General features: G+C 53.1%; 1 protein-coding gene across 1 annotated transcript in view; it reads left to right on the top strand.

Annotated features, from left to right (window-relative positions):
- Positions 1-12,091, top strand: part of HELZ2 (helicase with zinc finger 2, transcriptional coactivator) — a 17,836-nt gene that overhangs the window by 4,676 nt on the left and 1,069 nt on the right. The window contains exons 6-17 of the mRNA XM_009998706.1: positions 557-1,340; positions 1,767-1,842; positions 3,293-6,803; positions 7,607-7,692; positions 8,036-8,170; positions 8,564-8,728; positions 8,960-9,101; positions 9,555-9,671; positions 9,900-10,092; positions 10,555-10,689; positions 10,907-11,125; positions 11,617-11,773. Coding sequence (XP_009997008.1) covers positions 557-1,340; positions 1,767-1,842; positions 3,293-6,803; positions 7,607-7,692; positions 8,036-8,170; positions 8,564-8,728; positions 8,960-9,101; positions 9,555-9,671; positions 9,900-10,092; positions 10,555-10,689; positions 10,907-11,125; positions 11,617-11,773 — 5,720 coding nt within the window. The remainder of the gene's footprint in view (positions 1-556; positions 1,341-1,766; positions 1,843-3,292; positions 6,804-7,606; positions 7,693-8,035; positions 8,171-8,563; positions 8,729-8,959; positions 9,102-9,554; positions 9,672-9,899; positions 10,093-10,554; positions 10,690-10,906; positions 11,126-11,616; positions 11,774-12,091) is intronic.

The raw sequence follows: 12,091 nt of genomic DNA, 5'->3' as shown, positions 1-12,091 counted from the left end.
GTAAACCAGGCAAAGATTGTTAAAATTAGAGCAGTTAAGCTGGAAAGAGTTTCCACATCCCCTCCTGCAGGCTGTTACTGCCTTCATTTTTAATGTATAATAGATGGGTGACTGCTAATCTTAGCCTGGTTCAGGCTGTCTGCTTGCACCAAAGCTGCTTCTGCAGCTCCTCTATCCCCCAGCCAGGCTGGAGGTGGTTGCCTGTGGGAGGAGAGGTCGGGGTGACTCAGCCCCCCGAGCAGCAGGGCCACAGATTCTGTCGGGCACGTTGCATTTCCCTGTATGAGCGCTAAGAGATGCCCTGGTCTTGAGAATCAACTCCTCTTTTAAACCCTCCTATCAAAGTAGGGCTGGAGTGGGGGGCTGTGGGAACACTGGCTTCTTCGTGTGCATGTGGACGTCCCCTGTGACAGGCATGTTGTCAGGCAAAGCTGGGGGAGAAGCTGGATGCCTGTTGGCAAACAACAATTTGTGCATTGGGATGGTGGTCACAGCATTTGGGAACAGCGCTTACAAGTCCTTGATGGTTTCCTCTCTTGTTTCCCTCCACCCCCAGTGCTGCTGACATCTACATCCGGGAGTATTTCCATAACTACGTGACCAAAGGGCACCCATGGGCTGTTCCCTTGAGGATTATATCCACTGACCGTCCCATCAGCATGACAGACCCCATCACCCAGATGTACTGCTGCCTCTCGCCAGACCAGCGCTCCTTCCGGCACCCCACGCGGGAGGAGATCGACAGGCACCGCATCATCATCACCACCTCCATGTTATCCAAGAACCTGAAGGTTCCCTCAGGCTACTTCACCCACATCATGATTGATGAAGCTGCCCAGATGCTGGAGTGTGAAGCTTTGGTCCCACTCTCCTACGCCACTTTAGAGACCCGGATTGTCCTTGCTGGGGACCACATGCAGATAACCCCAAAACTCTTCTGTGTCGGGGGTGGACAATCTGCTGATCACACCCTGTTAAACAGACTCTTTCAGTTTTACCAGAAGGAGAGGCATGAAGTGGCCACCAAGAGCAGGATCATCTTCAATGAGAATTACCGTTCCACTGCAGGCATCATTGAATTTGTCTCAAAGCACTTCTACATTGGCAAAGGCAATGCAATCCAGGCCAGTGGGGACATCCCACCCCATCCTGAAATCTACCCGCTCATGTTCTGCCACGTGTGTGGTGTGGCTGAAAGAGATATGTCCATGATTTCTTGGCACAATGCCTCTGAGATAATTCAAGTGACTGAGAAAGTGAAGGAGATCCACCAGAGGTGGCCAGATGAGTGGGGTGTCCGAGATGTGAAGAGGATCTGTGTGGTCTCCCATGGGATGCAGGTATGTAGAAGAACCAGGTATTCCCCACTTGAAGGGGCTCTGCATGCTCTGCTGACTGCTCTCCAGACACTCCCTAATAAACGCTGGACTCGGTTTATGACAAACCTGTCTCTTGTGCCAGCAAAGTCCGGGAGTTTGGGGCCCTGCCTGGCACCAGTGTCTTTCCAAGGTGCCTCCGTTTGTGTCATGGGTGGCTGGAGCAGAGATGCCTCATGGTGGGATGGTTCAGGTGAAGATTTCATTGGGCATCCTCAAGGCAGGTTAACTATAAGGCAGACTGGGAGCACGAGCTAAGCCAGTGGGGCTGCTGTTGAGTAACTTTCTTGGGGAACCTGCAGCTGAGAAGGGTAAAGGACCTTGCTGTTGGGTGGGGGGGACTTTCTGACCTGAAACTCCATTCAGTTGGGCCTCTTTCTTTCTTACCAGGTTTCTGCAATAAGACAAGAGCTGAGGAAGAAGCAGTTACAAGATGTGGTGGTGGAAAACTATGAGAACTTGCCAGGTTTGTGCCTCATGCAATAGTTAGTCATGCCTGGGGAATGTCAAGGCTTTCTGTGTGCTGGGGAGAGCTTTTGCAGTCATGTTGGCGGGCAGGAGAGTCTATGGCAGTTACAGCTGCTGTGTGATGAGCAAGGGGAAGAGATGCTGAACCATGAGCTCCTCCTGGCATCTCAACGTTGTCCTCCTTGCTAAAGTGTAAAACACCTTGCTGGTCTCAGGGCAAAACACATCTGTGGGAAGCAGCACGTGGAGCTGTTGGGCAGAGCTCCCCGTGGCTCCACCACTGCTGCAGCCACAGCCCCATGCTGATGAGGAGGGAGGGAGAGCCTGGAAATCCTTTGGCTGATTTCCACCCCTTCCCGCTTGGTAATTCTTTGTTTTTTGTCCTTTCCTTGGTGAACAGGATTTCAAGCTGAACTAAACCTGCACCCAATTGTCAGCTCATTTCAAATGTAGGGATGTTGCTCTGTAGGAGGGTGAAAACCCTGTGAGTGGGATCCCGGGGCCTTGAGCATGTGTGAATCATGTGAAAGCCCCACGTAGCAGTGGGGGGGGGAGGCTGCTGAGAGAAGGGAATTGAAACCAGACTGATTGTGGCAATTGGTCACTGCAGAAAATTGCAGAGCAGCTCACTAGAGGAGGAGTTTGCTGCTCTGGGTGACAGGGGAGGGACAGGGCTGGCTTTGTCCTCAAGGTCTTCGGTTATGACTCAGCTGTGGTTTTATTTATTACTATTTTTTTATTGTGCAGCTGGGACTCCTGGTGGTGAGAACAACTGACCCCTGGGGTGTGTTTCTGATCTCCACACCCCTGCTTTGTAGTCTCTTTCCAGCTCTGAAATCACCAGGGTGCCTCTTGCTGTTTGTTGTTTGTCCTGCAATCAGCTGAGTCCTGCGGGGAGAGGGATTCTTGCGAACGGTCACTGCTCTTGTTCCAGTGGGAGCCTCAGTTCCCCGAGGAACTTGGGATTCACAGAAAACTCTACTTGTGTTTGCAAGGAGTGGCTGGCAGGGGCTGCGGGTGGCACGGAGCACACAGGGCTGCTCCATGGGTGCCTCACTGCTCTGGGGCCCTGCCTTTCTCCTGTCTCCATGCTGCCCTTCACTCCCTGGTGCGTGGGTGGTGGTGGCCTCCTGGTGTCTGCCCATCGTGCCTGGAGGTCCTTGCAATTCCCCCATCCTCCTTTCTTCACATCAGGCGACTTCTGTGACTCAGCCAAGAGAGGCTGCATCAGCCTGTGGCCTCGTGACGTGGTGTAGATGGGCAGAGCACCAGGCAGGGTCTTCCCCTGGGCTGGGTTCCCATGAGTGACTTCTCCCTTGTTGCCTCACTCAGCCAAGAGAGGCTGCATGTGCCTGTGGCCTCGTGACGTGGTGTAGATGGGCAGAGCACCAGGCAGGGTCTTCCCCTGGGCTGGGTTCCCATGAGTGACTTCTCCCTTGTTGCCTCAGGGCGGGAGTTCCGGGTCATCATCATCAGCACTGTCCACACCAGCGAGAGCCTGCGCGTCTCGGCCTCCCACCACCTCGAGTTCTTCAACGAAGCCAGAGTGCTCAACACCATCATGACCCGGGCCCAGTCGCTGGTGGTTGCAGTGGGCGACGCCGTGGCCTTGTGTTCCCACGGCCAGTGCAGCAAGGTCTGGAAGCGCTTCATCCAGCAGTGCATCGAGAAGGGGAGCGTCTTCCCTGAGAGCCTGACGATGGCCCAGATCAAACAGGCTGCATGTGACAAGGAGAGCTGGAGTAGGAGGAGCCCAGAGGGGGACGAGGAGGACAGCGACACGGATTCCTGGAGCTCGGAGGCTGAGAGCATGAATCCTGATGATCCCATCCTCCAGGAGCTCTTAGATGAGAGCAAGAATGTGCTGGTGACTGTGTCAGAAGAAGGGCTGCTGAATGTGAAGTCTGAGGCTTCAAACCTGGGGGAAGGCAGGCAGGAATATGTCAGCTTCTCTTCTCAGATGATGCAGGAATATCTGCTCATGCACCCCAAAATGTACAAGAGGTGCGAGCTGATCAAAGAAGGGTTTGACAGAGCTTCTGCCTTCACCCTCAACGACTCTCCTGGGATGAACATTCAGATCAAGGGCAGGGTTCACTGTGGAATGGCCTTCACTGGGGACGAGGTGCTGGTGGAGCTCCTGCAGGGCAGCACAGCTGACAGCAGCCACCGCCCTCAGGGAAAGGTGGTGGGCATATTGAAGCGCGCCGAGAAAGAACGGACCTTCATCTGCATGATGGATGAGTTTGATCCCCGGGTGATGATACCCATCGATCCCACTGTCACCAAAATATTTGTCCCAGGGCTGAAAGAGAAGCCCAATGTCATTCCCATCCGCAGGCTGGTCAATGGGAAGTACAGGGTTGTCAGCTGTGAGAAGATCAGCCACGAGAAAAGGAGAAGCCAGCTCTTCTGTGTCCAGGTCATCTCCTGGAGGGAAGGGTTTTACTACCCTTTGGGTGTAATAACAGAGGTTCTACATGCGGCGTTGACTTTGGAAGAAGGCCTAAAGATCCTGGACTTGGAGTATGGTTTGGAGAATAAATACCCAGCTGCTGTCACCAGGGAGTCAGCCAAATACACCTCCGGCAGTAAAATAAATATCACCAAGGAGAATCTGAGGGACTGTCGGGGTTACCCCACCTTCACCGTCGACCCCCAAGGTGCCAGGGATTTGGACGACGCTGTCAGCGTCAGGGATCTTGGGCAGCACTACGAGATTGGGATCCACATTGCAGACGTGGCTGGCATCATTCCCAAAGGCAGCGCCTTGGACCTGGAAGCGAAGAAGCGAGGTGTCACCTACTATGCTCCCAACCAGGAGCCCCTGTGCATGTTCCCACCCCACATTAGCCAGGACGTCTGCAGCCTCCTGCCACAGAAAGAGCGTCTGGTCATCTCCCTGTTTGTCACCGTAGGAAAGAAGACTGGTGTGATTTTAAAGGCCATCTTCACCGTCTCTGTGATCTGCTCAGACAGGCAGCTGTCCTACGAAGAGGCAGAGCTCTACATCAAGGACCGCTACGGGGGAGCAGCAGGGACCCTTCATTTCGACACCCTGGAGGACTGTGTGGCTGTGGCTTATCATTTCTCCAGGATCCATCGGAAGCGTCGGCTGCAGGAGGACTATTTCTATGACCAGCTGGATGAGGGAAGCTCCCCAGGTAACAGGGAATCCCATCAGATGATAGAGGAGTTAATGATCATGTTCAACAGTTTTGTGGCAGAGTTCCTCACCAACAAGGAGGACACCAGAAATGTCACTCCCCTGCGGTGTCAGAGTGAGCCCAGCCTTCAGCAGTTAACAGCCATGAAAAACAAGTACAGCCACCTCGTTCCTTTTTCCATCCATCTCACACACCACCTAGGAGAGGTGCGTCCTGGCCAAAACCCCTCTGACAATGTGGAGTTCAGCCTCCTGGCCCCCATCTGGGAGCATCTGCTGTCAGCCATTAGGGTTCGTGACTTCCCCAAGATGCTAGACCTTATTGTCACTGATGACATCCACCCGAAGCTGGCTCCCGTGGCCCTGGAGTTCAGGAGGCTGCTCAGCCGCTCCTATTTCAGCTGCTCCAACTCCTCTGTCCAGTCCAAAGCAGGTCACTACTCCCTGCACGTGGACTCATACACCTGGGCTTCCTCTCCCATCCGCCGCTACATGGATGTGGTGGTTCAGCGGCACCTTCATTCCGTGCTCCACAAGAAGCCCGTGGTCTATTCCGTGGATGACATTGAGTTTCTCTGTCACGACTTCAACAGGAAGAATTCCAAGGCAGTGACATACGAGAAGAAAGCCCGCTGCCTGCAGATGGCCACCCAGCTGAAGGGCCAGGTCCTGCAGAAGATGGCCTTTGTAGTGGATATTGAAGGGATGAATAAGTACTTTAAAGCCCTGTTTCCACTGAACAAAGAGAGTCTTCCAGATCCCCAGATAATTAATTACAGGTCTCTCCAGCTGGTAGAGCAGCCCATCTTCATCCCGCAGCGCAACTGCATGAGGCTGATGTGGAAGAGGAGGATGTACTCCATGAAGACAACAAAGGAGCACAGCCTGCAGGAAGGACCAGTCCGTGACCACAGCATCACCCTGGTTGGCAGCCAGACCTGGCAGGATGTGCTGGCAGCCATCAGGCGTGAGGATCTGGAGACTGCAGCCACCCTCCTTGGGAGGAACAAGAACCAATACCAGAGACACACGGGCTGGGTGAGGAGGAGCCAGTGCTCACACTACATGGAGCTCTTCCTGGAGCTGAGCGCCGGCGACGCGCTGCAGTTCCAGCTCACCACTGATACCCACCGGGGCTTCCTGGTGCCCTCTGTGCAGCTGTGGTGTGTTACACCTGGGTTTGACATCTGCCTGCAGCACACAGAGAAGCCCATTGACTGCTTCTCTGCCTATGCCACCCTGCCATCCAAAGACAAGTACAAGCACGCGATGGATTACAACAAGATCTGGTTGCCCATGAGTGCCATGGAGTCTGCTTCGTGTGCCGTGGCTGAAAATGACTCCATTGTCCTCCAGAACGTCAAAATAACCTGGGCAAAGCAAAGGACAAGGAAAGGACAGCTGCAAGGGAGTTTTGTCCTAGCCAAAACATATTTGGAGGAGTTCTCCATTGAGGTGGACTTCAATCACTGTTACTTGTGCATTCGCTTAGGTGGGCTGAAGCCTGAGAGCCTTCAAAGCGACGAGGAGTGCCTTGTCCAGGGCCTCCAGAACCTGACTTTTTTTAACAAAGGTGGGTCAGAAGACAAGCTGGTGGTTGATCCAGATACCTACACCTGGGTGGCTCATGGTGTCACTGAAGAGTTTGCCGACAACGAGAAGTCAGACAGGACTGCTGAGAATACTATAAACTTCTACATCCACCATATGTCTATGGAGAACATCCCTGTCGAGGTCTCACAGGCCTCTGCCAGGTTCACAGTGGAGCTCATACCCAAGATGCTGCCAGACATGTAAGTGTCCTTAGTGGTCATGCTGTGGTTAACCTGTCCGTGCAGTGCCATGGCTTCTCACAGGGCTCTCTTGCTGACCCAGACTGCTCTGCTTGCTGCTGATCCCCTGAGAAATCTTTGCCCAGCTGGGACTGGTCACGCTGTGGGGCAACTGGTGTTTGGTGGGGGTGGCAGCATTTCTCAGCTGTGTTCTCCAGGTGGCCTCTTGCTCTTCTGGTTGACCTTGAGAACAGGGAGACAGGCAAAGGTGTCGTGCTGAAGTTCTCCCAGGCATCTGTTTCTTCCATTACTGGATTGCTGCAACGTGTGTCAGGAAAGGCTGGGGAAGCCCTGGATCTGGGTTTGCTTGGCAGAAGCACTCCCTGATTTCCAAATCATTCCCCTTTGTTGTTGCGGGGAAGCAAGATCTGCTGTCACTAAAGCAGAGCTGATGTCTAGTTTGTCCTTTGGACACAGCATGGGCTGGTACTGCTGTAGCTTTTCCAGGGCAGAATGTGCTTTCTTTTGTAATGTGAATTTTGGGAAAAAATGGGAAGCTAATCAAATAAAAAGGGTTAGAGTTGGGACAGAAGTTGTGCTCCCTGCTTTCAACATCTTTGCAAGCTCAGCTCTTCAGACAGTTGAGAAATAGTCCCAGACGCAAGAGCAGAATAGGAGCAGTTTTGGTGAAAGTTCTTTGTGGAAGGATTTAATGCACCACCAAAGCAGAGAGAGAGTAAACAAGACAGTTGTACGAGGCTGTATTACAATTTTTGCTATTTTATGCTACATTCCATTAATTCTTATTTCTCTCTGTCTTTCAGACGGAAGGAGAAGGCAATTTGGAAGCTCAGCAATGCCTCTGACCTTGCTAAAAGCATTGCCCTTGGCCATGAACCTCCTAAAAAAGGTAGGTGCAAATGTTCACCTTTCTTACCTTGTGGCAGGTCTTACACTGCCAGACCAGGAGGTTCTCCTGCCACGCAGAGGAGAGGAGCTGCCAGGTTGGCACAGTGAAGGTCACAGGGACACCTTGCTGGAGGGTGGTGTGGGTGCTGTTTCCATCCCCAGGACTCTCAGAGAAGGCTCATGGGCAGAACATCTTGGCACAGGACAAGGATTGCCTAGAGGTGCTCTTGTAAATGAGGCACAATTGCTTATACCTTCTGCACCCTCCTGTTGAATGGCTGGTGTGCTGCCTTCAGTAACCTTTAAAACCTCCTTTAAACTGGTTTTCTTGGCTCTTTCCATAGCAGTGAAAATGTCCAAAATCCTGCTGCAACAATCCTTTGATCTCCTTGGCAACTTCAGGAAACTTAACCAGAGTCAGAACCAGGCGATTCTAAATGCTCTCAGAAAACCCTTCACACTCATCCAAGGGCCACCAGGTAAGGCTGGGGGGAAGGCATGAGCACGTGTCTATGTTGTGAAAGGTGAATCTGTTCCTTTCACAGAATCATTTACATTGAAAAAGACCCTGAAGATCAAGTCTAACTGTTCACCTAATGCTACCAAGGGCACCACTAACCCATGTCCCTAAGCATCACATCTGCACATCTTTTAAATACCTCCAGGGGTAGTGACTCCACCACTGTCCTGGTCAGCTTTTCCATAGGACCCTGGGGAAGACAGGAGAAGGTAGCATAGGTTGGCATCACCCACAGCTGTTCTAGGCAGTTCCCTTGGTTCTTGGTTTTGTTTCATGGCTGATTATCTGGAAGCTGATCTAGAACGTGGGTGTTGTGGTTCAAGTGTTCTCAGCAACCTTCTTGTTTTTTTAGGCACAGGAAAAACAGTTGTTGGAACTCACATTGTCTACTGGTTCCATGAGCTGAATGAGGGGAGTGAGGAGCAAACACCACCTTTGAAGTCTGAAGACAAAAAGGTCAAGAGAAAGTGCATCTTGTACTGTGGCCCGTCCCACAAGTCTGTTGATGTTGTTGCTGGTAACTATCAGTTTTCAGCCCCTGAGGTGGCTTGTGGGAGGGAGAACACGTGGCTGTGAGCGGGAGGGTGGGAGACAGGAGGGGTGAAAACCTGGTCCTTACAGAATATCCCCCACTGGACCAGTGAAGGTGGGATTGATGAGTGAGGGGTGCAGAGAAGAGGCAGCTGTGAGTGTCCTCAGCACCACCAGGGCCTGGTGCTGCCTGAGCAGAACTGTTCTCCTTCCCCAGGGATGCTGCTGAAGATGAGGAACCTGAAACCGCTGAGGGTCTACGGGGAGGCCATAGAGACCATGGAATTCCCGTACCCGGGCAGCAGCCGGAACCTCTCCCGCAAATCCCTGCGGGATGCCAAACCAAACCAGGAGCTCAGGTAGGACCACGAGGCCCCCTGGGCTCCAGGAGAGCTGGGGAGTGATGTCCTCTGCAGGGCTGAAGCTGAACAAGCCAGGGCAAATGCAGTTTCCATCCCACCGCTGTGGAGCAGCACTATTAACCCGCTTTGTAATGAATGTTTTCAAGTGGAGGTGTTACAGTCTCATGTCACACCTTGTCAGGAAACCCAGGTGTTGGAAGCATCCCAGGTGTTTTCAGCTCTCTTTTGAGCAGCTCTAAAAGTCTCTTCCTTTGTTCCTGCTTGCAACTGCTAAAGAAAAGGGGCTGTATTTTGTGTCCTTGAGGGTGAACTGTAGAGGTGGAACAGTCTGGCTGTGACTTCTTTAGCTGGTGGGGTTTCTTCACACAGAGAAGACACGGTCTGCCTCCCTGCAGAGGGCACTTTGGTCTGTGTTGGGGGAAAATATTGATATGTTGGCTCTTTATTCAGGGAAATAATCCTGCATTACCGCATCCGGAAGCCGCCCAACCCGTTCTACAGTGAGATCTGTGAGTTTGATTCTCGGATTAAGAGAGGACTGCAGATCACAGAAAATGACGTAAAGAAGTGAGTAGAACGAGACCCTTTTGAGAGCTGGCTGCTTTTGGCCATGTGCCACCTCTGAAGCACTGCCCAGAGGAGCAGTTCCCTTTCCTGGGAACACCAGCTCATCCTGGGGAGGGAGATGGAGCTGTAAATGTTTTGGGAAAGTACAACCTCTGCCTGGCTCCTGCACGAGGAGCCTGGAGATGTTTCCCTTGTGCGTAACCCAGTGTCTTCTGCGCCAACCACCAGGTACAAATCCCATTTGTCATCTGCTCGTGAGTATGAGCTGTCAAGGCACGATGTCATCCTGTGCACGTGCTCTTCTGCATCTGCTGGTACCCTGGAGCAGCTCAATGTCAAGCAGATAATCATCGATGAGTGTGCCATGTCCACAGAACCAGAGACCCTCATCCCTCTGGTCAGCCACAAACATGCTGAGAAGGTAAGTCCTTTCCAAAGATGCCTCTCTAGGATGGCTGCTCGGGGCTCTCAAACCTCTGCATGTGTCTTCCACTCCTTACCGTGCTGCTCTTCCAAATTTTATCAGGTTTGAAGGTTGTTCTTGGAAGTGTCTGTGATCAAAGTCTCTGCCTTCAGGCAGTTTTTTTCCTTTGAGGTGTAACTTTGTACCCAGGTACAAAATAATGTGACAAGAAGCACAGAGCAGTTCTCAGTAGACTTACTACATGGTGCCTTTCTCCCTGTCAGATGGGAACAAGGTTCCACGTTATCTGGGTCAGGATCTTTATATGATGCCCAACGTGGTCCTTGACTGAGGTTGCTGTAACCATAACAACAACAAGGAGCATCAACTGTTGGTCATCTGCAAATAGCTTTTCAGGCAGCTGATTGTCTTCACCAGTGCCCCCACCCTCATAGTGGAGATGTCCACCCTTTGTTCCAGGTTGTTTTGCTTGGGGATCACAAACAGCTGCGGCCTGTGGTCAACAATGACTTCTGCAAGAGCCTTGGCATGGAGACGTCTCTTTTTGAGCGCTACCGGCACCAGGCGTTGATGCTGGACACTCAGTACCGCATGGTGAGTTCCTCCCCTGCATGGTCACAGGAAATGCTGCTGCCAGGGTTTGTCCCAAGCCCCCGGGAAATAAAAGATCCTCCATTAGTGCTGTCCCTCCATAGAGCCACGAGTGACACGCTCGCCAGCTGTGGCAGGGGGCAGGGCAGGGGGAGCTGCTGCGGGCTGAGAGCTGCTGCGGGTTTCCTTCAGCTCAGGCTCTCCCCTTTTTCTCTGCCAGCACAAAGGGATCTGCGCGTTCCCCTCCCAGGAGTTTTATCAGTCGCGGCTGAAAACGTGTCCCCAGCTCCAGCGCGAGGCCAGCGTGTTCCACCACAGAGAGAACGGGTGCTGCCCTGTCATCTTCGGGCACGTGGAGGGGAAGGAGCAGTCCCTGGTGATTTCCACTGAGGAAGGAAACGAGAACTCCAAAGCTAACCCAGAAGAAGCAGCGCAAGCGGTGAGGAGGGAACTGCTGGAGATGCAGAAGTGTCAGGATGTTGTGCAGGGGGACGATGGGGATGCAGGAGGGATGACGGGTAGGGATCTAGGGTAGAGATGGCACCCTTGAGGCCACACCTCAAACCTTGGGGTCAGTTTGGGGCCCCTCACTACAAGAAGGACACTGAGGGGCTGGAGTGTGTCCAGAGAAGGGCAGCAGAGCTGGGGAAGGGGCTGGAGCAGAAGGGAGGAGCAGCTGAGGGAACCAGGGTTGTTTAGACTGGAGAAGAGGAGGCTGAGGGGAGACTTCCTTGCTCTCTGCAGCTGCCTGGGAGGAGGTTGGTGCAAGGGGGGGTGGGTTGATCTCTTCTCTCAAGGACCCTGAGCAAGGGGAGCAGCCCAGCTGGACACCCTCGCTGTCCTGGGGACAGGGTGGTCTCCCCCACTGGTGGGGAGGGCTGGTTCCCTCTGGCCCCAGCTCCCAGGTGAGCAGGACCCCGCGCTCCGCAGGTGAGGATAGCGAAGCAGCTGACACTAGATGGCACCATCCGGCCGGAGAAAATCGCCGTCCTCAGCCCCTATAACGCCCAAGTGTCCGAGATCAACAAGGGCCTGATGAAAGAGGGCATCCGCGGGGTGACCGTCTGCACCATCATGAAGAGTCAAGGTGAGGCTGGAGGAGAGGGGAGGGCTGGGTCTGTTCTGAGGGCTGGGTCTGTTCTCTGCTGCCTTCCCGAGGGCTGAAGGAACATCTCACAGCCACCGTCTTCCAGCAAATTTTACTCCAGGGTCATTTCAGCCCTGGGGGAAGTATCCCCAGGCCAGATTTCTGGGTGATTTGTGATTTTTATGTAATAAATCCTTTGGAAACCCCTGGGGTGCCCAGGCAGGGTGAGACCACAGCAGATGGGAAAGTGTAAGATGCCTGAAGGGGGTTAAAGAACTGCTCTTCACAGAGCAACACCAGGGGTGTCCGGAGCTGGAG

The sequence above is a fragment of the Chaetura pelagica genome, unplaced genomic scaffold, assembly GCF_000747805.2.
Source record: "Chaetura pelagica isolate M959 unplaced genomic scaffold, ChaPel_1.0 scaffold275, whole genome shotgun sequence".
NCBI lineage: Eukaryota > Metazoa > Chordata > Aves > Apodiformes > Apodidae > Chaetura > Chaetura pelagica.
This window is presented reverse-complemented; position numbering and strand designations above follow the sequence as displayed.